This window comes from Struthio camelus, chromosome 27, assembly GCF_040807025.1.
Source record: "Struthio camelus isolate bStrCam1 chromosome 27, bStrCam1.hap1, whole genome shotgun sequence".
NCBI classification, from domain to species: domain Eukaryota; kingdom Metazoa; phylum Chordata; class Aves; order Struthioniformes; family Struthionidae; genus Struthio; species Struthio camelus.
The window spans coordinates 3051773-3078536 of NC_090968.1; the positions used below are offsets into that span (position 1 = coordinate 3051773).

The following is a 26764-nucleotide window of genomic DNA, read 5'->3' on the forward strand; positions in this document are numbered from 1 at the left end:
GAGCTCACGGGTTCCCTGACCCCACCTCTCTGCCTCCCTCACCCTCCTGGTTATGGAGGGACTGTTGGTGCAAAGAAATAAATCCCTTCCCAACTTTGGCCCTTCGTTCCAGTGGATGGAATCGGGGATTTGGGATGAGGCCAGAGGTGCAGGTGCCATTCCTGAGGGATGCGGGAGGGGCTGGGTGTGGAGGACGAGAAAGAGGAGCACAAAAACCCAAACACATCACAACTTTCACAGAAAACATTGTTTTTTGTTTCTCTTTTATTTGTCACTGTCTAGGAGCAGCACTTGTGGCAAAGGGGAGCTGAGAAATACAATACCACACTCAAGAAAACAGTATGTAAAATACAAAAATAAGGAAGCCTATATATATATAATTGCAGTCAATTACTACAAATAAATATTGTAAACACTGAATTACAGAACATCAGATGCAACTACAGTCACTCATTTTTGCTAGCAGCTGAACAGTCTTTGGCTTTATTTAACTCCCCGTGCCCCACATGGAGCCAACGTTCCCATTAAGATGAAATTTCTATGTTTGAGGCCAGCAAGACTCCAGACTCTTTCTTTTACCCTTGTGAAATCCCTGGCAAGTTGGTAAATGACCCTTTCTTGCTCTATCTGGTAACCAGGAATCACCTCTTTTGCCTTCAGAAACCACTCTCCTGCTAGAGGAAGCAAAATGCTCTGTTCAGAGAAGGTATTTTCTCTTTAGCTGCTGGAGAGATGGAGGTGAGGTGAAGGGACTAAGCTTCCCCCAGCCCATCTATTTAGTTGCTGTCTGGTACCTCACTACCAGTTGCGTGGGGACTTGGGGCTTTTGGCTGTGCTTCAGTTCATACATGGCCTTGGACCCCAAAAAGGGTGGAGGCAAGTTCCTCTTGCCTGGCCCCAAATGTTGTTGCTTGTTAAAATCCAGTAACAGTAAAACCCTGTCCAAAATACCAGCAAGGAGACCCGTTTCTAGGGAGGAAAGGTTGCTCTCTCTTGCATAGCAGTTGACGCTGTGGGAGACACTCTTCTCCCCCCAGGCTGCTGCCTGCGTGACTAGAGAAGACACCAGCGCAACACCAACAAGACAGAGAAAGTGCATCTTAATGGCATGACCAAGCAAACTGAAAGCCATCCTACATCCACAAAGCAGCACTTCTTACCAGAGGAAGGAGACAGACAGAGGGGCAAGTCAAGTAGATCAATCTGTCTGTCTTCTCGCCTCTCTATATAAAGATTTGATCTTCCCTTCATATCAATATTCATGATTTGATCTTCCCTTCTTCATTTTAAACACATTCACATAACATCCCGTGGCAGCATTTGGGTTTGAGCTTACAGTCCCGCTTAGGTTGCAATCAGACCGCGCAGCAAGCGCCTCTGGCGCTCATCCTCTTGGCCAGACCCCCCAAAAAAAAAAAAAAAAAAAAAAGAGGAGCATGAACTTCTCAAAGTGTTTGATTAAAAGCTTTCCTTACAGCCGGGGCCGGGGCATATCTTGCAGTCACAGGTTAACCCAGGCATCTCGTAATGCTTCTCATATTGCTTTTTTAGGGGGAACGTTTCAGACGCTGCTTTAGTCAGAGTCAAAGTGAGGAAGGAGCTGAAAGCCAGCGGCTCGCCCTGCAAGCTCAGGGCTAACCCTACCAGCCACCACTGTACCGTTACAGCCTGTGATTTGCTGCAGAGACAAGGAAAGGGGAGCAAGGTGACTCTGCGCCACCCAGTCTCGCTGAGCAGGTACTTAACTGGCAGCGGGTCCTTTCCCCCCTGAAGGGACCCGGACTCAACTGCTCTGCTGAGCTGGAGCCTGAACCAGCTACAGAACCAGGACTGCCCCGTAGGCCCAGGCTTCCCACCGGTCCCCAAGCTATAGTTGCACAAACTCATCCCACTGACTACCCACAAAAAAGCTTTGTATTTCAAGAGGGGTACAGCTGCGTAAGTCCTTATCGCAGAGCTTAAAAAAAAAAATCCAGCTACTAACGCAACCTTCTGCACAGTGAAGCAGGTATAAACGTTTCTGTATCAGTTTTTAAGTAGGCAAAATGCTGGTCTTCCCAGGAAGAATCACACACAATTGCTTGGTATCAGATTAGAGGATTTCTATATCTTTTAAAAAATATATTATTTAAAAATTTTCTAAAACTTCCACTGAACTTGGTTTCTTAACATCATTGCTACACATAGTCAGGTTTTATTTGTTATAATTGTTTTGAGGCTTATAAAAAAAATAAGCATTTAAAATGCCCAAAGAGTAATTTTGCTTTAAAATTATGCTACTGAACTTGACCCCCCCCCCCCGCCCAACACAGACGAGAGACTTTTGGTAATGAATTTACCCCACGCAATATAAAAATATACATAAGACTGACACAAAAAACTCTATCCTCCAAACTGAAGGTCTGTTCATGGGTTTTTTTTGTTTGTTTGTTTGTTTGTACATCACTCTAATTTCATTATCTCCCACTATGTATTTACAGAAGCATATCAACCCCCCCCCCCCCCGATTTGTATGCACCTGCTCATTCGGGCAGAGAACTGCGGCGTTTGGCTCATCTGCTGGCTTTGTCGTCGGCAAAATTAACCCCGGCTTTGCGCCGCGGCACACCAAACGCTGCTAAGGGCAGGCACAGCCCCGGCAGCGCCAACTCCTCGCGCGACGGCCCTTCCCGACACCGCTGGTTAAAACCTGGTCTAATCCTGACATCCCCCCCCCCCCCCAGCAGTGTGCAAACCTGCCCCTCGGCCCCGAAATCCGGGCACGCCAGCACCAGCAAGGTAAGGGAGCTGGCCGGCGGGGGGGGGGAGTCCCGCGGGGACAGCTTGTGCACAGTGTTGCCGGTTATACATGCAACAGCGCGCAGGATCGGGCCCGGACATAACCAGCTCCCGCGTCCCCTGCCTCCCCGGCGCCAGCGCATCGCGTCCCTGGCCCTCGGGCTGCTGTTTCGTTCCAGTGAGAACTTGAGAAAGCCTGAGCTCCTCGCATAACTGTCCTTGGGAATTTTGGGTCTCTTTTTCCAGTCTGCCCCGAGAAAAATTTAAATTAAAAAAAAAAAAAAGGAGAAAAAAAAAAGCAAACAAGTACTCTGCGCCGTTCTTAAGCGACGTTAAGAGATGAAGTCAAAGCTAAGCGCTATAACCACCCCCCCGCAGCCGAGACTACCTACATAAAAAGACACAAAGCTCTTGAAACACAAATACAGAGCGGACAAAAGCAGATGTCACCTAAGAGGCTGCAGACGGAGCTATTTCACAGACACAAGAAAAAAAGCAAACCAAACTCCTCACCCGAGCTGCAGCCGCCCACCCAGGACGTACGCACCGGGAGGGGACCACCGCATCGTGCTGGTGGCTCTCTGCAGCTGCCCGCGCACCGGGCCAGGGGGCTAGTGGGCTCCAGGGGCGACCCAAACCACACGCACACGTTACGCTACTACGCTTAGGGCAGGGGCGAGAGGTCGGGAAATGGGATTAGACCCTGAGTCCCCAGTTATTTCCAGGCACGTGCTCCGCCGGAGCAGTTAAAGGGGAGCCTCTAACTGGCATCCAGCAGCTTCTTTAATATTGCTCCCTGCTCTGCGCAGAGATACCCGGTATCTCTCGGTGCAGCCGCCGAACGCGCAGCTTCTAGTTCTGCACCCTGTGCTTTGAGAGCGACCATGACTTTCATGGAAATAATACAGCCTTGATCAGGGTAAAAGACTAATGGAGGTCTTTAGCCCAATCTTAAAGAGGTTTGCTTTCTAGAGCACGGACACGACGACTCTGACATATATAAATAGGTACTGGTTACTGTAAAGTGACAATGCAGAATCGCAATTATTTTAGCATTAGCTTTGCTGCTGCCAGGGAAGGCGTGAGGGCGGTTGGGAGATACGGGGCGGAGAGCTGGCGCGTAAGGTAGGCTGCAAGCGAAACAGGTCCCGCTCTGACTGGAGATGTAGGTACGCGGCCAGAAGACGCTTGGCGCTTTACTCGATACACGGTTTTACGGCATGCAGTCAAACTCCTAAGACGACGCTTTAGGCAGAGCGCGCAGCATCTCCAGTGCCGCTGGCGGTATCGCGAGAGAACCGGGAAAGCTAAGGGGCTGCTTGCAAGGGGAAGGTGCACGTGGGTGGGTGGGCGGATGGGTGGGCGTACAGAGGAAGGGAGAGAGGGGACAGCAGGGGGAAACGTCCTCTGCTTTGCTGAAACCAAGCTTTTCAGCAAACCTCCTTCCTCCTATCGCTGGCCGGCCTCCCGGATCCGGCAGGCCACCGCCGTGATGAGCGCTGCGCCCTTGCCGCTGCCGTCTTCCGACTGCAGGAAGGTCACTTCGCACTTTGGGGACAACTGCTTCACTGTTTCGTGCATGACAGTGGAGAAGCTGCGGGAAGCAGAGAGAGAAAGAAGAGGAGCTGATTTAAGCTGTCTGCGCGGCTGCAGGTGCCCGCCCCAAAGGGAACGACCCGCTCAGCCCCTATGGGCCCGGCTGCCTTCCACACACTCGCCATCAGTGCCACCGACTCAGAGAAATAAGGTCAACAGAGGAGCAGGACCCCCTTCAGAGAGAGCTGCCACGCAAGCCCAGCCACCCGGTAGGCGTTGGAGAGGCCATGTCTCCCTACTTCAGCCAGGTTCACGGTTGCCCTGGTGCGCGCCTGTACTCCCTCCTGCCAGGACCAAATCTGGCACCGGCTCCAGACCTGTCAGGTGGAGTTTGTCAGGGCCCTGAGAGCATGAATAAGCCTTAATGGCCCTGAGCAGCCTTACCTGGGGCCTCCACCCACCCATGGGCCCAGGAGCCCCATTTAAGCTCAGCCCTGGGCCTTCAGCCCCTGCCTGAGCTATGTCATTATACAAGCACCCATCTCTAGCATGCCTGTGCCCAGCCATGGACCTCCTTCCTCCAGGCCCTGACCTGCAGGCTGATTTTCTGGCTTGGCTTCAGACCTGCCTCCTCATCATCACGGACCTACCTGGCAATCACCAGACCTGCTCCCGGCCTGCGGATCGACTTCCCGGCTTCCTCTTGGACCTGCCTTATTGCTCCAAGCTTACCTGATGATCTGTGCTCTTGGTTGGACTTGACCACCATCTGTCCCGCTCACCTCACTCTGAGGTGGTGGGACAGGCCCCAGCTGGTGAAGGCCCTGCCCTGATGCCCGTTGTGCCCCTTGACTCCCAGCTACCCGTCCCTGACGGAGCAGCCAGCCCTCGTGGCCTCCTGACAAAGTCTAGCTCAGTAAGCTTCTGGCACTGGCAGCCCTTAAGTGCCCTCTTGTCCTCTCTGATTACCCCAACCAGGCCCCTGCTCAGCACCCAGCCAGCCTGGGATGAGCACATCACCCCTGGTCTCCTTGGGGAACAGGCCCCGGCCACCCGCGTGCAGATGAGTGACTCACTGAGGGTGCAGCTTGTAGAGCGTGCCGTCCACGCCGACCGTGACCTTGAGGAAGTCCAGCCCACGGTTCTCCCGGATCTTGTCCACCACGGCTGCCATGCCGGCCCCGCAGATCTGAGCTGCCCGCCGGGCCACCACTGTGCACACCTCCTTCACGATGATGCTGTCATCGCACGTGCTCTCCAGGCCGAGGTGTTGGAGGATGGAGCGCACTTGGAGCAGGGCCAGGCAGTCGCTGGGGAGGACACAAGGAGGAGGCAGTGTTAGCAGCTGGGGCAGCTTGGACTTTTGGCTCCTCTTTCTTATCTACATCCTGCAGAGCCCAGGGATGGCTTGGATAACACCAGGACCACTGCGGTTTTGCTGTCTTCTTCTGCATCACCCAGCATCATCCTGGCTCCAAAAGGAGCTGAGCGCTTGAAACTTCTCCTGCAAGCCCTGGCAACACGTTCCCCAAGCTATCTCTCTGCTCAGGTCTGCAGCAGCAAGGCCAGAATTTGTGCTCACCTCGCCTGTTTGAGCTCACCTTTCTATCTGGGACAGGAACTTGGTCTCAAAGATCCCCCTGGTCTTCAGCCTCTCTGAGATGCGTCCCCGGAAGAGCAGCCCTCGCTTGGTAAAATCTATCAGGATGTTTCGGACAATCTCCCCCAAGTACATCCCGCTGATCATCTTCTCAAACCTGGAGAGGAGAGGACAGAGCTGAACGTCAGCACAGGAAGGGACGCAGCAGCGTGTGGGATTCAAGATATCTGGATTCAGAGCCCAGCTTGGCCAGACACCTTCCTTGTGAACCTCAGCCAACTCTCCAAGGCCGGGCACCCTGGAGAAAACACAGCAACGTGGTCCCCGTCTTGCAAGCAGGGAGCGAGGTAGAAAGGGAAGATGGGAACCTCGCACTGGTGTGTTGCAGAGCCAGGCTGCCCTGCTGACATCAGTGGTCCACCAAGAGGTTGAGGGGGAGCTCTGAGTTGCTGCCAGCCAGCCTCATCTCTGCTCACACCTTGCCGCAGGCACCACAGAGGCTTGGGGGCAGCTCTCGCGGTGGAGTCCCTTCCCGGTCCCCCAAAGCCACCACACACCTTTGCTTGCCAGGGTTGAGAGACAGCTCATCCACCGCCACGTCAAATTCTGTCCGCACGTCGTCCAAACACCCGTTGTCGCCAAACGCCCCCCACTCCATGTTCACGCACATCCTGCCCTCCTCCCCTTCCACCAGCTCCACGTTCCTCATCTCCTCCATGTAACAGGCGTTGCTGCCTGTGCCTGCCAAGAGAGAAGCGTTTGTCAACAGCGGACTCGGAGAAGCTGTCTGTGAGCTTTTATCTTGCATCCTGAACAGCCAGATGCCCTGCCTCAAAGGAACGGGCACTGGAAACGGGCAGGAGTGACCTGCGCCGATGGATCTGTGCCCACAGACAGGATTTCTCTGTAAGAAAGCTTCAACTCTCACCAATTATCAGCCCGACTTCACAATACGGATCTTCGTACCCACAGGCCATCATGGTGCCGACCGTGTCATTTACCACAGCGACGACATCCAGGTCGAACTCCTGCAGAGGGAAGGGGTTACACTTGTTACTCCTGGAAGAGAGCCTGCCACATTGCTGTCTTCTCCAGTGATGGGAAAGGACCTGGCTGCTGGGTGTGGGAGTCCTCAAGGCACCCACAAACTACCCACAGCCCCATACATCTTCAGGTGGCCACTACAAGAGTCGGTCACACCTCAGATACCTCCAGCAAGGTAAGAACTGGCAAGCTGGAACAGCCCTGCCAGAAGCAGCCCTCATGCAGGAGCTTTGCGTGGCCTGCACCGAGGAAGAGGGCAACGGCGTCTCCCTAACTCACAGGACAGAAGTCTGCTCCAGCCCTGGCCAGAAGCAGGCTCTTAGCTCCAGGGTCTGAAAATCCAACCTCTACCCATGACTAAGGGTGGTTGTTTAAATTCAGATGCTCATTAACCCTGTGCTCAGCCCATTAATTAGCTTTTACAGTCCACTTAAAGATCCCTAAGAGAGCTGGGATGTGGCAGCGAGCAGCCAGCGTGTCTCACAGCTCCGCGGACATTCACCTCTCTCCTGTGAATTGCCTCCTTCAGCAGGTTCACTACGTCTTCTCCTTCACAGCCGGTGGCCTTGAAACCCTTTGTCCACTTCAGAAGAATCCCCTATTGTGGAAAAAACATGTGGTGAGTCATCCGGGCTGCTGGGCAGGAGGGACAGCCCCCACACCTCCACCAGCTTTTGGTGGGCACCGCCAGTCACGTGGGAGGTCAGAGCCTCACGCACGCAGATGCCTCAACTAGGCCTTCTCCAGAGCTCGGGAGAGCTGCGTTTGTTTTGATGCAGCAGAGGGGGCTTTTCAGAGCACTGGTGGCCCCGAGCTTTTGCCTTTCCCCTCCATTGGATCTCTGCCTGATCTGCCACACAGTCATTGGTTCGGGTACCTGGACTTTCCAGTGCACTTTGGCTTTTCAGCCAGCCCTGGGTATTGCTCATGCGTGATATGAGCCAGGTGGGTTGGGCTCACCTCATCCAGGTTGGTCTGCTGGCAAGGGAAGGAGAACGTGAATCCGAGTGGGAGCGATACACCCTTCATTCCCATGTACTCCAGGAAGTCGGAGATGCAGTGGACGATGTGGTCGAAGAGCTGAGCACACAAAGCCAGAGGAGGCAGTTACAGTCACAGTGGAAAACTCAATTGGGCTTCAGTTTGCTTGATGTACTGGGGGCACCGATCCATTCCCAAGCCACTGGGGCTCTGAACAGATCAGGATGCCACTCAGCTGCACCGTATGAGGTGAGCAAACCCAAAATAGCTCCCTTTCGTCTCTCCCCCACTAACAATGTGGTGATATCACTGTGATATCTCCGTCTTGCAGGCCCCACACTGTACCCAAAAGGGATGGAGGGGCTGACGGGGAGGAGACAAATTCACATGGGCAATCCTCCCCAAGGTAGCCCCAGAACCCATCTGCTTCGTCTCCTGCTGGAAAAACTCCTGTTCCCTGAGCACTACTTCAAGTGGTTTGCAAAACTGTGTTTCGGTCTATGAATGTGGCTCTGCAGATGTCTCTTAGTGCCTGTGTTGTGGTTTTCCCATCCGGGAAACGGTGTGCAATTCAGGGAGATTCAATGATGTCTGGGAATCACAGGTTCTAACCTAAAACTAGTTTTGCCCTTTCTAAAGCACATTTCCAATTCCAGTGCTGTGTACAAAATATCTGATTGTTTTGCAAAGGCAGGAGAGCAACAGCGTCCTCCACACTTCTGATTTTGTACAATGGAAACCAAAGCAAGGTAAAACCAACTCCCTGGGCCCGTGATAGGGCCAGCGCTGGCCCTCTGGGGTGGCCACTTCTGCAGAGCACCCCCCCCCCCCCCCCCAGGAAAGATGCTTTTCCCCTCCACATCTCCAGCTGCTCATCCTTACCTCCTCTCCTGTCCCCTGCATGATATCCAATGGGATGGAGTAGATCTTGTTGTGCATCTCCACACCCCGCCTCATCCCATTCCGCACGCGCACCAGCAGCACACGGAAATTGGTCCCTCCCAGGTCCAGGGCCAGGAAATCTCCTTTTTCTGAAACCCAAGAGAGTCACTAAGAGAGATCCCCAAAAGGGGCCTTGTGAGCGTGGCCCAAAGGCTGATCCAGATCTGCCTCCTTCCTGGGAGGACCGGAAACCTAAGACACAGCTGAGAAGGAAGACAGTAGGAACAGGTGAAAAGGCAGGAAGGCAATGTAGAGGTTCCCTCCAGCCTCAGGGGGACAGCAGGATTTTAAGCCATGGAGGAGTGGACACCCAAGCCACAAGCTGGAATTGGGATCACGACCCAAGGCAAAAGAAGCGAGAAACCTGCGGCAGTGAAAGCAAAGCTTGGTGTTAAGTCCAATGCATGGAGTGTCCTGGAGGCTCAGCTGCTTTTCCCAGTATCCTACCTGAAGGTTAAAACCTTGTGCCACCCTCCCCATAAGGAGGGAACTGAGCATGACACAAGTACCAGCCTTCCTCTAAAAGGCGAAGATGTCGGGAGCTGAGACGCTGGCTTTCTGCCCTATACAGCAGGTATGTGGTACCTCACCTGTCCCATCTGGAGTTGAGCACACGTAGGTGGGCAGCATTTTCACTGTGGCCTCTGCATGGGTCTCCTTGCCCAGCCCCTTCTCCATCTCCAGCCTCATCCTTTGCTTCACCTCCAGGAGCTTCTCGTGGCTTAGTTTGAGGGCCTCCAAAGTCTTCTGCCGCGCCTTGTGCTGGGCGGCCAGTCTGTAGGCCACAGCCGTCACCATGGCTGCCCCTTTGCCGCTCCCGTCTTCCGACCTCACGAACCGGATGTCGCAGTCCGGCAGCAGCTTCCGCACTGTCTTATGGAGGCGCCGGGCAAAGCTACGTGGGAGGAGGAAGAAGGAGGACTTGAGTATGCCATCATGGGGCGTATGAATCTGCGGGAGTACAAATCCCTTTGGGATCCAAATGGAGAGGCCCTGGGGGATATTCAGAGGTGCTCTGCTTGCGCCCACCTCGTCTTCCCTGCTGGCAGGACCAGATTTGCACTCTATCTCTCACCCTGCAGCCAGACCCCTTCTTGCTTCCCACTGGCCTTGCCCACGCTCATGGACTTACTGAGGGTGCTTCTTGTAGACAGAGCCATCCACCCCGACGGTGGACCGCAGCCGGTCCAGCCCCTTGTTCTCCTTAATGCGTTGCAACACGGCTGCCAGGGTGGCCCCGCACAGGCTGGCTGAGCGGGTGGAGACGATCTGGCAGATGCGGTGAGTGGCCACACAGTCTTCATCAGATGGCTCCAAGCCCAGCTTGGTGAGGATCTCATGGGCTTTCTGTAGCCCTTCTTTCTCCCTACAGATCAAAGAACAAAAGAGACTTGTGCCTGGCAATACCACTTTTGTGAACTGAAGTGTTTCCGTTTGCCCAGTGGATAGCTCTGTGATGGGTCCTGTTCCAGCAGCACGGACATCAGGAGTTGGGCTGGGACCCCCAAAAAACATCTGCACCTTACTCACTTCTCAATAGCAGAGACGTATCTGGTCTCGAAGTGGCCGGTAGTGAGCAGATCTGGTGTGAGCCTCCCGCTGAACAAGAGCCCTTCCTTACTCATCTTCACTAGGATGAGTCGGACCAGCTCTCCCATGTACATACCACTGATCATCTTCTCAAACCTGCCAAGGTAAGCACAAGATGCGTTTGCCTGGCTGCGTGTGCACCATGAGCTGGCCACCAATGACAAAGGCAGGTTTCAAGTACATAAGTGTGCAAAATTCATATTGTGCCCCCAAAAGAGGGTAGATGCTTGCATCATCTAGAGGAGTTATTTAAATCAATGACATACCTGCACTCCTGCAAGAACAGAGCTCCCCATGGCCAGGTCTACATTAAAAACCCTTGTCTATAGTGACAGAGCAGCCTTCCAGGCACACATACAGCCTAGGTGCTCTTTTTTTAAATCTTTTTTTGAGTAGTTTATGCTGTCCCATCACCACGAAAGCAAAGGCATGTTGACAAAAGCGTCATTCTGCAAGGAGAATTTACAGTGACCTGAGGGCTGTCTCTCGGTCTACAGAGATCCGCCCCCAAATCCCACCCATGTTGCCACAAGCCAGCTATGAAGATACCCGTACCATGTAGGAAATGGGAAATCTGTAGGAGTCGGATGCGAACATTAGGTGGTGGTGTTTGCCTTTGCTTGCAGATTATTTCACCGGATGGGGAAAGAAAGAGAGATGAGCACATTATCCAAGCAAAGGGCTCCCGAGGGAGCGGGCATAGGGAGGTTCAGTTGGATGCACCAACCCAAACTTGTGATGCAGTCCCTATTTGCGCTGGTGTAGCCAGCGCCCTGGAGGACACTGTGACCTAATTAACTAGGATGACCTCTTCAGTGCCACTAACGCCAGCACAATGGGAGGACAGAAAACACAGAGCAAGCCCCCAGACTGAGCCGAAGCCAGGAATGTGCTTACAATTGTTTGCCAGGGTTGAGCGAGCCCATGTCTATCTCGTGGTCAAACTCGGTCCTGATGTCGTTTAGCGCGCCGTCGTCGCCGAAGGCCCCCCACTCCATGTTGATGCACATCCGGCCTTCGTCCCCTTCCACCAGGTCAATGTGTCTCATCTCCTCCATGTAACAGGCGTTGGTACCGGTACCTGCACCAAGCACAGAGGCTCCATCGCTTTGGGCAGGTGAGAAAGGATGCTGCGCTTCCCTTATTCTCCGTAATTAAGCAATGGCCAAATGCAACATATAAAACAATTTCACAGCCAGTTTGAGCATGTACCTCACACCCTAGTCCAGACTATTTTGCAGCATAGCTGAGCTGCCAATACGTGTTTCCTTTGATAGCCCTTCAGAGATGAAATCCTTAAAACTAGGGAACCTGTTTTCTTTAAAGCAAACCTGCGTGGTAGCTCACTGCTGTGAGTTAAACATCTTTCGCTAAGTAAATATATAGTCCCAGGCCTGAGCTTCTGCTTGGCTCAGACTGAAGAAAGCAAACCTCGGGCAATGTTGTTTAAAGCCGCAATCACCTTTCTCCTGTAAAGACCCTAAAACCTGCTAGAAACTTGATCTCCTTCTAGAGTTCATGAACAGCACTGTCAGGTCCCAAGGTGGACCCAAATCTGCCCTCACCCAACCCTGCTGCAGCTCACCAATGATGAGGCCAACTTCGCAGTTATGATCGTCATAACCACAGGTCATCATGGTCCCAACCGTGTCGTTCACCACAGAGACGATGTCTATGTCAAAGTCCTGAAATGGTGGAGAGCAGAGAGCGCGAGTCGGTGCAGTCAAAACCACCTGAACCATCTCCGCTCTGACAGGGCAGTCAAGGCGTGGAGCTGTACGCGTTGTCCCTAGGGTCCCCACCCCGTCGCCTCGGCAGGTGAAGAAGACCTGCAGCTCTTACCCCTCGTTTCTTGATGGATCTGCGCAGCATTGAGACCACGTCTTTGCCTTCCACGCCGCTGCACTTGAATCCCTTCGTCCATGTTACGAGGATGCTCTACGGAGAAACGGCGAGACCGGACTCGGAGAGCAGCCCCGCCAACCGCGCGTCCCAACGGGCTTCCCACTCCCCGCTCTGCCGGCCAGGTCTGCTCCTCTGCTGCGTGGAGACAACTGCCGCGCAGTGAGGTATCGGCGAGCGTTTCTGTGCCCGAGCGCGGCCAAAGTTTCAGGCCACAGCACTCGCTTGAGTTGGAAACCTCTGGCCAAAAGCCGAGGTCTCTCAGCGAGAGCAGGTCAAACATCTGCCCCAGCTTATGGATGGGGAAACCGAGGCGTGGAGACAAGTGAGTTGGCTGAGGTCTCCTGGGGGCAAATGCTTCCTCCTCCCCCCCGCCCCAGCTTTTCCAAACAGCCCTCCCCGCGGCGTGCCACGTCCCCGCCGGCGCGAGCCGCTGCCGCAGCGCTTCGGCACGGCCCGGACGTGCCGAAACGCCGGAGCGACATGGGAGCCGCCTCGCTTCAACCCGCCACCAGGCGAGCCGGGGTGACGTGAGGGCGGCAGCCGAGCCCGGGGCGGGGGGGGCCGCGCGCCTCCGCTTGCCGAGCCGTCTCGTCTGCCGGCGGAGACGTTGAGCCGAGCTGACAGCGCGCCGAGCGAGGGCCGCGCCGTTGACCTCCCTGCCGCCGGGAGAAGCCGCTTCCCAAGAAGGCATCTCCTCCTCGTCCCCTGCCCCGGCCACCTTTGTGCTTGAAGCACCAATGAAGTTTCTGCAGGGGAACCGCTGCCCCCCACCCCAAAACACCACCAGACGTCCCCCCACCGCCAACGCCGCTCTGCCCTCCCCGGCTCGGCCGCAGCCCTCGCGGGGAGGAGGCACCTTCCCTCACCTCATCCAGCTTGGTCTGGCGGCACGGGAAGGAGAAGGTGAACCCCAGCGGCAGCTTCTTGTCTTTGATGTTCAGCTTGTCCATGAAGTTGGCCAGGCATTCGGCAATGTGGTCGAAGAGCTGGAAGGGAGCCAGGTCTCCGGGATGCGGCTGAGCCGCTCCGGGATGGCGTTCCTCCCACGCGGAGGAAGAGCGGGGATGAGGAGGGAGGGAGGAAGAGCGCTCAAACCCACCTGCACGCCGCTGCCTCGCATGAGCTCCTCGGGGATGGCGTAAATCTGGTTCTCCATCTCCACCTTCTGCAGGCCGTTGTCGGACACCCTCACGCGCAGCACGCGGAAGTTGGTGCCGCCAAGATCCAAGGCCAAGAAGTCTCCGTCCTCTGCAGAAACCAGGACAAGGGCGGCGATTGGGCTAAGCGGGTCCCCCCGCGGCGGCGTTGCTGCGCGCGCAGGGCCACCCTGGGCCTACGGACTAGGCTAGGACCCGCCAGCTGCCCCGCAAATCCGAGGGTAAGGTCCAACTCGGAGCCCAGAGGCGAGGTAGGGTTGTGGCCGCGTTTCCTGCCCCTCCACTGCCCGCCCCGGCCGCCGAAGACGACACGTCAGCATCTCCGGTGACTTCAGGCGAGAGGGCAGCTGCCGTCCAGCCGCGCTTGCGGCTTCCCCCGGGGCCGGCGCGCCGAGGGCTCGGGAGCTCGGAGGCCGGTAAAGCCCCTCCGCTCCCCGCCGGGGTCCCCGGCGCTAACCCGGAGCCCATCAGGGCTCTGCAGCCTCTTCCTCCCCGAAGGGCGACGTCCGGCGCCGCCTCTGAGCGGGGCCGCGTCTCGTCCCGCCGGGCTCCCGCGGCCCGCGGATGCCCGCGGTAGCGGAGGGCTGCAGGAGGGCACGGCGAACGGGGCCGTCCGGCTTCGTGCAGGGAGGAGGAGGAGGAGGAAGCAGCAAGAGCTCTGCTGGAAAAGCACGAGACCAAAGCAGCAGGGGCCGCCCCGAGAGCGATACGGGCACGTCTAGGTTCCTGCCTGAGACCGGGGCTCGCTGGCAGCGGGTGATACCGTCAGGGGCCGCGATGCTCCCGCGGCAAACAGCACACGCGGAGCTCTGGCTCTTTGCTCTCAGCGAAGCACCTGGACGCGGGCGGCTGTTCGAGTCCCTTCGAACCCAGCCCCGCCAGGCCGAGGTGCAGACCGCAGCTCTTCCCCCCGACGGCTAACCAGACCCGGCTTCGGCTGCTGAAGCTCAGCAGGTTCCCGCGAGAGAAGGAAGGTAAACGCACCGACGGGCCCAGCAGCAGCCCCTCTACCCGACCAGCACCGCTATGGGGGGGGGGGGGCTCAGGAATGCTGTTTTATTAAAAGCCTTTCGGGGCCGTTTTTGTGTGTTTCCCCGCAGAAACAGCTGGTTTCTGCTCTTCGCCGCCGTCTCAGGAAGGGCGGCCGAGAGCGCCGGGCAGCGGCTTTCGCCAAGGACCTCCCGAAAGTCAGGCGGGCAAGCGGCGAGAGCCAGCCCTCCTCTCTGCCGCTGGGAAGAGCATCGCGCCGCCGCGGATGTGACCTTGGCCTTATGTAAGCGCCTCTCATCCGAGCGGCTCCCGGGCTCTGCACGAGGACGGCCATCAGCCGGCGTAATCCGAAAGCGGAGGCGGCTCGCAGCCGCTGGGGGCGGCGGGAGGCAGCAAGGGCCGCGACGCCGCGCAGCGGGAGCGTGCGGGACCCCCCCCCCTCCACCGCCGCCCCAAACCAGCCGGCGCGGTCCTCGGCGGCTGCCGCCGGGGCCCGCAGGGATTAACGCTCGCTCCTCGCGAGCCCGGGTGGCAGAGGGACCTCAAGCTGGCCAGAAGTCAGACTTTGGCCGCGTCCTCCAAAAACCCGAAGGAAGAAGCAAGTTGGGGGGGGGGGGCGCACCCCTCGGACTTTACCCGCGACCGGGAGCGTTTTTCCGAGTAACTGTCGCACCGTTTTCCGCTAAAGCAACGTGCCAAGGGCACTGGCACCGAGCCACCCACCGAGCTCGCTCCTACCGTCCTGCCTCGAGCTCTTCGGGCCCCCCGCCGCGGCCCGGGAGCCGAGCCGAGGACGGCGCTCCAGCCGGAGCCGCAGGAGGAGATGCGGCTCGGAGCTCTCCCCGGGCGGTGGGAAGAGGAAACGCGGCGGTTTTTTTCGAGCAAGAGCGCCGGCAAACCCTTTCGCAAAACGTTTCCTCTTCCACCCTGCCTGGTTGCCCTCCGGACCGAGCCGGTTGCCGGAGAGAAATCCCAACCGGGGGCGTCGCGTCCCGGCACGGCGGAAGCTGCAGACGAGCAGGTTGCAACCCGGGAAGGTTGCAGGGAGGTCTTCAGGGAGGTCGTCCGGGGAGGTCCATGCCCGGCCAGCGCGCCGCTCTCCTCGCCTTCGCCTGTTCGCGCAGCCGGGGGCAGGACTGGGGCTCTCCCTCTAATCGACGTATTCTCAAATATTTAAATAGCTCTAAATCTCAACGCCGGGGCAGGCAGCCAGGTGCGGCTGAGCCGAGCCAGGTCTGGGGAGCGGCGTACGCCCGCCGGGAAGTCACGCGGACCTTCAAGTTCATCATCAGCTTTGTCCTTGCCTAGGGAGAGCGGGCAGCCAGGAGCTACGGTTTTGGCTTGTCAAGCGAGTTTTTGGGCGAGCCGTGCCCGAGCGGAGAGGCTCCCGCTGCCTCGGCGCGCTTCACGGGAAGGAGGATGGAAAGTCCAGCGGGCCCAGCTGCTCCCCGCGAAGGGAAGGAGCGGGCTCGGCGCTCCAACCACAGCATCTCCCAGAGGGCTGATCTTCTCCAGACCCTCAGCAAGGCATGAAAATACAGCGGCAGCAAACCGGCTCAGGGCAGGGAGGGAAGGACAGACAGCAGGAGCAGCGGTCCTCTTCCAGCCGCTGGACACCGGTGGCCAGGGTTGGGACCGAAGGGCAACCGCTGCTCCAGGTAACTCCAGGTGGTGGGATCTACCAGCCCAGGGAGCTCCTGGGCTGCTACCACCCAAAGAGCGCAGACACAGCTCCGCGTGTTCGGAGAGCCTCCTCCCCGCCTGGCCGTCCGCAGCGGGCAGCGCCGGCTTGCCGCGCTCGCCTGGGCCTTCGCTGGCGGCGCTGCCCGCCTCGGAGATCTGATGAGCCGTGCCCGCGGTTGTCCCCGTCCTGCCAGGATGGGCATGTGAAGGCTGCTTCTCACCTCCCTTCTCTCCAGCGGGAACTGGGAGCCCCTCACCCACGCGAGAGCTTTCCACGCGCTAAGCCTGGCTCAGCAAAAGCGGGAGGAAGCCCCCAGGCCTGGGGCTGAAGGGGCCACCACGGGAAGGGACCTCTCTCTGCGGGCAGTGCCACCCCTGTTTCAGCAGCGCCACGAGGACGGGGGGGGGCCCAGCAGTCCCCCCCCCCCCCCACCTCGGCACGTGCCGACACCTCCCCGGCGCCCTCGTCTCAGCCCGGCGGCCCTGCTCCGCCGCGAGGGAGCAGCTCCCGTCTCGTGGTACCTGTCCCATCCGGGGTGGACCTCACGAAGGTGGGCAGCATTTTCACCGAGGCGGTGGGGTTGGTGTCCGCTCCAAGACCCTTCTCCATCTCCTTCCGGAAGCGCTGGGACACCTCCTGAAGGGTCTCCTCTGACAGCCGCATGTGGTAGAGATATTTGTCGATCTGAAAGGTGCAGAAAAGCCAGAAGGTCAGCTGAAGGGTTGGGACATGGTCCCAACCACCATGACACATTGGGGACAGCACTCCCGGCACCAGCTGCAGGAAGGGCTCTAAGCACAAGCAGGTGGGTGCCAGCTCAGAGGGATAACTCTTTGAGCAGGACGTGTCAGGTTGGGCCAACAGCGTCGGCATACGGGTCACCTCTTCAACCATATCTCTCCGCAGCATCCCCAGCAGGGATGGCGAAAGCCAAAGCCCGAGGACGTCCCGACGCTCTGCAGCATCCTGGCCGGTTATTCACCCGCAGGCACCCAAACACGTTGCGACAGCAGGAGGAACCAAACTCGGCAACCTTCACCGCCGGGGCCCTGAGTCACGAGGTCGGCGGCGGAGGCTTTCAAGCCGCCGAGCAGAAGCGGCAGCAGCAACGACGTCAGGGAGCGCCGGGCCGCGACCTTGACCCGCCGGACCTCACCCTACGCGGAGGATGCTCGCGGGGAGGCCGCTGCCTTTCCGTCCCTGCTGAGATCGCCCTCGCACAGGGCTCCTGGGCTGCGAGCTCCCCAACGCCTTGTTAGAGCAAGCAGCGCTCGGTTGTCGCGACACGGGGTTTGGGGGGGGGGGGTCCCGTGGCCGGGAAAGGGAAGAAAGTCCCAGAAACCGTTTATACGGCTCTAAGGACAGCCAGCTGCCCCCGGCAGAGGCGCGTTCGCCCTGCGAGGCCTGGGAAACCCAACCCTGAAACATCCCCGGGCGCGTTTCCGCAGCCGCTCCGGAGCGGAGAGCGTTTCTGCGCTGGGCAGGGAAGGCCAACGGAGAGGCGGACAGACTGCCACCTCCCGAGCTGTGCCCCGTTTCAATTAACTTCACTTAAAATTAATTAAAGGGCAGCTGCGAGCCCTGCAAACTCAGAGGAAAACTCCACCCAGCCAGCTCACCTGTCTGCAGGCACGTAACAGACGGTCATCAGAAACCAAGCGTTGAGTTGTGCTTTTTTTTTTTTTTTTTTTTTAATAGCGCTACCCTAAAGTCGGAAATGGGCATTTTGCGGACTGGTAATAAGCCGTCTGGCTGAGGAGTGACCTCGCTCACGGACGCGGCCTTACGGGCCCCGCGCTGAACGCGGCCGGCCTCGTCTTAAGGCCCGCCGCGATTTCGTCCGTCTGGTTTTCGGACTCCGGGATGCTTTTGGCCGTGGTCTTCCTCCCAGCTCTGCTGCAGCTAAATCCCCCCCGCTAAAGTCGCTTCACTTGCTACAGTGAGGTCCGAGGATGGAAACGCAGCTTGGCTCGGCCTCGGGCTGCACGAGGAGACCATGTCTTAGCTGAGACAGGAGGACCAGCGTCCTTGCCTGGGTGACGGGGAAAACCTTCTCCCGACCTTCTCCTCTGGCTAATTTCTGCCGGTGGTCGGGATGCGACCTACCTCCCGAAAAGAGCTCCCCTCCTGATTAAACCGGCGGGGAAAGGAGGTGAGTCAAGGCTGCCGTGACCCAGGAGCAGCCCATAAGGAAGTCAGAAAGTCGCCCCACGTAAGCTACGCGTGACTTGTTTCCAGGCCCTCCTTATCCTGCGGAGAAGCAGGAAGTCAAACATTGGCCTCCTCGCTGTACTGTTTGCTTTCGCTCGCTGGAAATTACCACCCACGTACCCCGGTGAAGGGTTCAACCCCGGGGAGCGTGTGCGTCGTGCCGGCTCGCCTCCGCCCTCGCCCTCCTCTCCAGCTGGACCGTCCCGCAGCTCACCCGGGGTCCAGGCTCAGAGGGTCCCATCTCCCACCCCTTGGAGATCCACCTTGACTCTCCTCCTTCACAGACCTAAGGGGGCTTGCGGGTCCTCATAAAACAACCGTGAATAGAGGTGCTTTCCCAGAGCAAAAAGTCCCAGCAAGGTTTCTTATCTCGCTGCCACAGTGCTTGCGGCACCAACAGCGCTTGGGGCAAGGGGACAGGGCTACGGTTACGTGAACCACGCGTCCTCCACCCCTGCCTTCACACGATTGCCTTCTCTCCCTCCTGCGCTCGCAAGATACCGCTAGCCAAACATCTTCCCCTCTTCTCTCTCACCCCGGAGAAGCGCTTTCAAAGTCCGTGTGCGCAAGGAGCCTTTGCTGTTTGCTCCTGTGCCCCTGCCCGAGGCTGGGGGCAGCGAAGACCCCGCACGTGTGCCCTGCCGCCCCCCGATCCCGATGTCCTCCTGCTTCCCCCGCGCCAGGAAGAAGCAGCAGCAGGAGAAACAGGGTGACCTTCTCCTAATTCCACCAAAGCCCTTTAAAACCTGGATCATCTCCTCCTGCGGACACCGTCCCACTTCCCAGCTAAGGCAGGTCAGCGTGACCGCCGCGCTCCTCCAGCGCGAGCCCCCTCCCAGGCCAACGTCATCTCAAACATTCCCGGACCAGCACAGGCCGACGCATCGGATCAGCGCCCCAAACTCTCTGGGAATTAACCCAGCCGCCTGGTTACCGCGTGCCCCTCGGTAGGCTGCGATGAAACGGACCCCCCCCCCAAAGCTTTTGTAATCCCGAGTGCCCCGCTGTAAGCTGGAGCACGTCTAATTGCAACGAAGACCTGGGCATGAGTCTGCAGCTACGAAGCATGACTCTCTTTCAAGACAAACAACCTTCTTGGCCGTTCAACCTTTTCAGATCATTGCCAACTTCGAAGAAATAAAGTGACTGGATTAGTTACGGTGGAAGCATTCCAGCTATTAATAGCGTTTCCCCGAGGAAATCTGAACTGAAGGGAAAAGAGCAGGAGGAACAAATTCAAGCTGCTCGTGTTTGGAGCTGACACAAGTTGCGCAGAGGGTACGGCCTCGCGTTAAGCTCTTCCCGGCCGCCGCAAGCCCTGCTGGAATCTGGAAGCAGCTGAGCTCAGGGCGCCTGGAGGAGACCGCTGTCCCCTCCCGGAGTGACACAAGCCCTGCAGGAGAAGGGGCACTGCAGCTGAAACAGGTGCAACCGGTTTGGTGCAATTTCTGATTTGAATGAAAATGGGGAGAATGGCTCTTTTCTGAAGCCTTATAGCCCTGGGCTGCTCCAGGGTGTCTCCAGAGGCTCGGTGGGGTTATTTTCTCCCCCAGCATCAGCTGCCAGGCGCCGGAGAAGCGCCTGGTATCACGCTCTGCATCCGCAATGCCACTGCTGGGCAAGGTCCACCCGACGAACGGCTGAGGAAAAACCAGCAAGTTACCCAGCTTTCGCCATCAGCTGGAAGCGCTGCAGGCACCAAGCACGAGGGCGGACGGAGGGCAGGCTGGGACCGCGACGCAACTCGGCCTCCCCAAAGGCCAGCTTGGCTTTTGCCCCCTGTGCGCTTAGGGGAGTCCCGCACAGCCCAGCGGCTCTGCCGCGCCATTAAGATTTGCAAGATTGCTCCAAGCAAGGAGGACAAGCCGCCAGAGTTTCAGGTTCAGGTCTGGATAACATTTGACCTGGCTGGAGGAGAAGGGTGAGGAACGATGGTAACAGGTCACAGATCAAGTACCAGCCCCGCAGCGTGGCTGGATGCTGCTCTGAAGATGTCTCGCGAATCTCATGGAGATCCCACCAGCACGGGCCCTAGACACCCTAAGGGTTCGACGGTGCAAAAGCCTAAGCGCATGAATAACCTCATTCAAACGCAGTGCAACCATCCAGGTGAGAAAAAGAGAGTTAATTCCTCAGCTTATGCATCTGCAAAACCGGTCCCATCCCGCGGAGCTGCTCCCGAGGACGAAGAGAGCCCCTAACACCGACGACAGTCGCGTCGAATCAGTCTCTCCGCCGGCCCTCGGCACGGGGAACGGCACCCGGCTTGCGGGAGCGGAGGGGAAAGGAGACCTTCCCGCCCGTGGTGGCGCTGGGGGACCCACCTGCCGCGGGATTGCTTCGTACGTGGCGCAGCGGGGAAGGGGCGCAGGGGCTGCTCGTTCTCATGCAAAAGGCCTCAGCCTCATGCGCCCTCCTTAATTATTCTGCGCTCTGCATAGGGAAGCCGTTCAGTTTTCGTTTTGCTCTCGGTTTCTTTCCAAAGCCACGTTTCGGGCAAGAGCTGAACTCAAGAGCAAACTTGTCAAGCCCCGTAAAATCTTCCCTGTACAGTTTTTGGGCTGGATGTACCCGTCTCAGAAGCGTTTTGGCAGAGGGTGTAAGACTGTGAGAGGCTAGCTGGTTTCTGGGGTGGATTTTCGGTTTTTCCCTGTTTGGCAGCAGAGCGTCCAAACGTCGTTTACGCCCGAGAAAACCGGAGAGAGGTTGAAGCTGTGAAGTTTGGAGCAGGCTTTAACACGGAGACCTGCCGCGTTTCGGAGCGCTCCGAAACTGCAGGGGTGCGCGATCGAGCCTCTCTCCAGGGTAACCTCTTCCGGAGATTTTGGGGTTTTTTTTTTCTGAAATTACTTTCCTCCTTATCCCAGTTTATGCTTAAAATAAGTCCTCCCTTGTTTTTTAAATCACTGTTATTTGTCGGCACGGCGAACCTCTCCCTGCTGCCGGTGACGGAGGATGCTCGCAGCTCCGCGGCAGGGCCGCGACGGCGCTGCCCGGCCCCATCCTGCCCGGCGCGTCGCCTGCTCCGGCCCTGACCTCCGCGTCCCACTCTGCCGCCGCCTGCTCCCGAAATTCAGCCCCATGTGACCCGGCGGCGGAGCCAAGCCTCTGATGACACACGCCTCGAGTCACGTCGAGCCGGCGTTGAGTCAGGCTCTTTCCTGCTCAGCCGGTTCCCGGCAATGCGGCTGGCGGGGGGCCGGGCCGCCGCTACGAAGCGAGTCACGCCGCGGTGCATCAGCGCGAGCCGGCCTCGGGCGAGCCCCCCGGCTGCAGCAGGAAACGTTGCCGGCTCCGCGAACGCCGCGCTGCATACGGCGTGCTGCCGCTCTCCCTGCCGTCCCTTTCCCCCTCCCGCTCCCTCCGCCGCGCTGGACCGCGAGGTCGCAGGGGGCCCGCTCCCCGCCGCCCGGGAATGGCCGCAGAGGCGGGAAAATTAACCACATCGCCCCTTTTTGCCCTCCTTTCTAAGGAAAAGTCGCAGGGAGGAATAAAGGCCACCGGCCCCATTATTTTAGCGCCGAGTCGCAAAGCACTCATCGCTCCCTCTTGCCGCTGCCACGGCGCCGGCAGCCTCGTGACGACCACCAGCAGCCCCCGCGGGTGGCACCTCCGAAGGGAACGTGGCTCGTCCGCGGCGGGCACGGCGGAGGACGCGGCGGGGATTCATTAGAGCTTGCACAATCCCTCTGACTTAGATCTAAGTTCTTCCTTCGCTTTCCAGGCGGGCAAAGCGCAGCGCTGGCGTCCCTCCGACCCGGCAGCCGGACCCCCCCCCAGGCAAAGCTGGCCGCGTGTCACGAATTGCCTTGAATGGGGAGAAAACTCCTGGTTTGGGGCTATTCGGAAGTCCTTTGTCGCAGAAACAAACCACGGCTCCTGGAAGGGGCGCTCGCTTCCCAAGGGACGGATCGGTGCCCAAGAGCCTTTTCTGCCCGATGCAGAGCGGAACAAAACGGACGCACGACTCAAACGCATCCTACCTTCCCTAAAATCTTTCCCTCTGTAGCGTATTCTCGAAAGCCTGGGAAGAGGGTTGGCGCTGCCACAAAGGGGAAAAGCACCGCTTTCCGACAACCTGCAGCTCCCGCGTTTCTCCGCCGGCTTGCGACGGTTTACCAACGGGAGGGGGGTTTTCGCAGCCCCGGAGCGCGGGAACGCCTGCCCCAAGCGCAGCCGGGGAGCCGGGCACGCCGCTCTCGCCGGCAGCTGCCTCGACAGCCTGTTTCCTTTCAGAGAAGGACTCACGGGAGCACGTTTGAAAACAACCGAGAGCGATTGGAGTTGCGGAGGCGGCCAGGCCGGCTCAGACCCGACCTGCCGTTTTTTTCCCCGCGTCTGCACGATAAACTTTGTTTGGGCTTTGGAGCCGGGAGGAGAAGCGAGCGGTCGCTGCGCTCGGCACACCGCGTTCCCCGGTTTGTAACTTAAGTCGAACGCCTCCAACAAAAGCTGCCCGTGCATTATTCGCAGCCCCGATAAGGGCCCGGAGAGCTGACCGTCGCCTGGAAAGCGGAAGCACGGCCCGAGCTCTTGGCCTATTTCTGACGGCGGGTTACACAACCCCTTCCCGCGGCTTTCGCCGTTGCACAATCCCACGACACTTGCTGCAAGCGGGCAGAGGGAGAAGCCGAGCCTGTATTTCCCCGCTGCTCGGCTCGCGTTGGGGTTACTTCTACTCCTTGTGTGTGTGTGTGTGTGTGTGTGTGCACGAGTGTGTCTTTTGTTTTACTTCCTATTTATCGCAGCCAGCGGGCCCCTGCCAGCGTGGCAAGTTTTCTTTCTCGCGGTCACCAGCGCAGCATCTTCCTGTGCGCAAGGGGATGGAGCGGGCCGGGGAGCGCCGGGGTGTCTGCAGCGGCGCGTTTTGCTTTTGCTTTCTTTACGGAGACATTTTGCAGCAGCGGCAGCGACCGGGGGGCAGCGCGAACCCGGGGGACCCACCTCCTGAGCCGCTGCAGGCGGGTCCCCCTCCGCACCCCCGTTCCCGAGCTGGGATCTGGCCTGCCAACGCTCGCCACAAGGCCGGGAGAAGAGTTTTATTCTCCAGAGAGAGTCTCCCAGCTGGCATTTTCCCAGAAATCATTTATTTAACTATTGTTCGGAGATTAATAGCCTGCCCTGTCCAAACAAAGAACGGATGCTTTCAGCGAGGCACATAAGGACACAAGCACTTGCATTTTTTCCAGTGCCTGAAATCTAAATGCTGAATTACTGGCAGCAAAGAGTCAGTGCATTGCAACGGGCCGTTTCCACTCGCATTTTCAATCCGAGGACAGCCAGAACCCACGGACTGAAGAGGATAAAAAAAAAAAAAAGGCACCAAGACGCCTTTTGTTGCAGCCAGCGCCGGGGGCAGCTCGGGACGGGCAAGACCCTGGCGACGCCGCGGAGCTCGGTCCCCCCCAGGCTACGTCCGTGAGTCTGTCCTCGCCTCGGCTCCCGGCGAGGTGCCGCGTGTCCGCGCGGGACAGGCCTCGCCGTGCCCGGGCGGCAGCGGAGCGACGGGGGGCACGCGGCCGGGACGCGGCGAAGGAGAGCGGCGATGCTCGCGGCGCTCGACGCAGCCCTGAGCCGGGACGAGCCGGGACGAGCCGGGACAACACGGGACGAGCCGGGACAACACGGGACGAGCCGGGACAACCGAACCGGGACGGAGCGGCCAAGGTGGCCGCAGCCCCCCCCCCCCCGGGCGCACATCGCTCGGGCGCAGGGGCCGGGCGAGGGTGGTTAAATGCGGGGCTCGTCCCCTGGCCGCGACCTCCAGGCTGGCTCGTCGCGGTCACATGGGCGCTAAGAGCCTTAGGAGCCCGCGGCCGCTTAGCGGCGGCGCCGAGCCGCGGCGGGGGCTGCTGCGCGCCGGAGCCACGTGCGGGGCGCCGAGCGGCGCGGCCGCCCCGGCCCCCCCCCCGGCCCCCCCCACCCCGGCACCCCCCCCCGGCACCCCCTCCCTGCCCCGGCAATCCCCCCCCGGAACCCCCCCACCCCGGCACCCCCCCCGGCACCCCCTCCCTGCCCCGGCAACCCCCACCCCGGGACCCCCTCCCTGCCCCGGAACCCCCCCCCCCGGAACCCCCCCACCCCGGGACCCCCCCACCCCGGGACCCCCCCCCGCGCCGCCGCCGCGCGGCCGGCACGTACCGCACGGGGCCGCGCAGCGCCGCGGGGCGAGTCGCTGCCCGCCCGCTCTGCTCGCCGCTTCCTCCTCTCTCTTTCCTCCCTTTCGGCCCTTTCCTCCCCTTCCTCTTTTCCCTCCCCCCTTCCCTCCTTTTCCCCCCCTCTTTCTCTTTCCTCCCTTCTCTTCCCCCCCTTTCCCCCTCTCTCCTTTCCTCCCTTTTCCCCCCTTTCCTGCCTTTTTCCCCTTACTCTCTTCGCCCTCCTTTTCCCCTCTCCCTTCCTTCCCCCTTTCCCTTCCCCCTTTTCTCTTGTCCTCCTTTCTCTTCCCTCCTTTTCCTCCCCGTCCCTCTTCCCCCCCTTGCCCCCTTGCTCCTTTCCCCCCCCTCCCTTGCCCCCTTTCCCCCCCTTCCCTCTTTCTTCTCCCCTTTCCCTCCGCTTTTCTCTCCCTCGCTCCCTTCTCCTTCTTCTCTCCCTCCCCCCCCCCAACTCTTTCTTCCCTCTTCTCCTCGCCGATCCCTTTGTGCCGCTCACCTTCTGCGCCTGGTCATGGCTGAGCTCGGTGAAGAAGTAGGCGAGCAGGTGGGAGGCGATCATGGTGCGCGGAGCGGTGCGGAGCGGAGCGGTGCGGAGCGGAGGCGGCCCGGGAGCAGCGCGCGCCGCGGTCCTCGCCCGCGACAATGTGGCTCATTGAGGAGGTTCCCCCCAGCCCCCGAGTGACGCGGCGCCGCGCCCGCCCGCCCATTGGCCGCGCCGCGAGGGTGTGTGGCCCGCGCCGCCCGCTCATTGGGCGGCGCCGCGCGGGGGCGCCCGCGAGCGGGGCCGGGGCCGCGTGCCGGCGGGGGCGCGAGGGAGGGCGGCGGCGGGGGCGTGAGTGTGAGTGTGAGTGTGAGTGTGAGTGTGTGCGTGCGTGCACGGGGCGTGGGCACAATCCAGTTCAGGGGCATCAGTGAGGGGGTGCGTGTGTGTGCACCGGTGTAGGTGTGTGCGCAGAGTGTGTGTGCACATTGGGGTTTAGGGGCATCAGTGAGGGTGTGTGTGTGTGTGTGTGTGTGCACCGGTGTAGGTGTGTGCGCAGGGTGTGTGTGCACATTGGGGTTTAGGGGTATCAGTGAGGGTGTGCGTGTGTGTGTGTGTGTGCACCGGTGTAGGTGTGTGCGCAGGGTGTGTGTGCACATTGGGGTTTAGGGGCATCAGTGAGGGGGTGCGTGTGTGTGTGTGTGTGTGCACCGGTGTAGGTGTGTGCGCAGGGTGTGTGTGCACATTGGGGTTTAGGGGCATCAGTGAGGGGGTGCGTGTGCGTGTGTGTGTGTGCACCGGTGTAGGTGTGTGCGCAGGGTGTGTGTGCACATTGGGGTTTAGGGGCATCAGTGAGGGGGTGCGTGCGTGTGTGTGTGTGTGTGCACCGGTGTAGGTGTGTGCGCAGGGTGTGCGTGCACATTGGGGTTTAGGGGCATCAGTGAGGGGGTGCGTGTGTGTGTGTGCACCGGTGTAGGTGTGTGCACAGGGTGTGTGTGCACATTGGGGTTTAGGGGCATCAGTGAGGGGGTGCGTGTGTGTGTGTGCACCGGTGTAGGTGTGTGCACAGGGTGTGTGTGCACATTGGGGTTTAGGGGCATCAGTGAGGGGGTGCGTGTGTGTGTGTGTGTGTGTGCACCGGTGTAGGTGTGTGCACAGGGTGTGTGTGCACATTGGGGTTTAGGGGCATCAGTGAGGGGGTGCGTGTGTGTGTGTGCACCGGTGTAGGTGTGTGCACAGGGTGTGTGTGCACATTGGGGTTTAGGGGCATCAGTGAGGGTGTGCGTGTGTGTGTGTGTGTGTGTGCACCGGTGTAGGTGTGTGCGCAGGGTGTGTGTGCACATTGGGGTTTAGGGGCATCAGTGAGGGGGTGCGTGTGCGTGTGTGTGTGTGCACCGGTGTAGGTGTGTGCACAGGGTGTGTGTGCACATTGGGGTTTAGGGGCATCAGTGAGGGGGTGCGTGTGCGTGTGTGTGTGTGCACCGGTGTAGGTGTGTGCGCAGGGTGTGTGTGCACATTGGGGTTTAGGGGCATCAGTGAGGGGGTGCGTGTGTGTGTGTGTGTGTGTGCACCGGTGTAGGTGTGTGCGCAGGGTGTGTGTGCACATTGGGGTTTAGGGGCATCAGTGAGGGTGTGCGTGCGTGTGTGTGTGTGCACCGGTGTAGGTGTGTGCGCAGGGTGTGTGTGCACATTGGGGTTTAGGGGCATCAGTGA

The 26764-nt window shown here is 59.2% G+C and overlaps 1 protein-coding gene across 2 annotated transcripts; it reads right to left on the minus strand.

Annotated features, from left to right (window-relative positions):
• Positions 1-246: 246 nt before the first annotated feature.
• Positions 247-25295, minus strand: HK2 (hexokinase 2). Of its 2 annotated transcripts, none has more exons than XM_068920562.1 (18): positions 25067-25295; positions 16729-16891; positions 13476-13624; positions 13243-13362; positions 12314-12409; positions 12057-12156; positions 11369-11552; positions 10412-10567; positions 10014-10247; positions 9472-9776; positions 8822-8970; positions 7919-8038; positions 7461-7556; positions 6843-6942; positions 6472-6655; positions 5916-6071; positions 5391-5624; positions 247-4372 (listed from the first exon to the last, which is right to left on the minus strand). In XM_068920562.1, the coding sequence occupies exons 1-18, from the start codon at positions 25127-25129 to the stop codon at positions 4228-4230; spliced, it is 2754 nt and encodes a 917-aa protein (XP_068776663.1). In that variant the 5' UTR covers positions 25130-25295; the 3' UTR covers positions 247-4227. The 2 variants fall into 2 exon arrangements, with proteins under 2 accessions (XP_068776663.1, XP_068776665.1); XM_068920564.1 differs by lacking the exon at positions 25067-25295 and adding an exon at positions 24560-24630.
• Positions 25296-26764: the final 1469 nt, after the last annotated feature.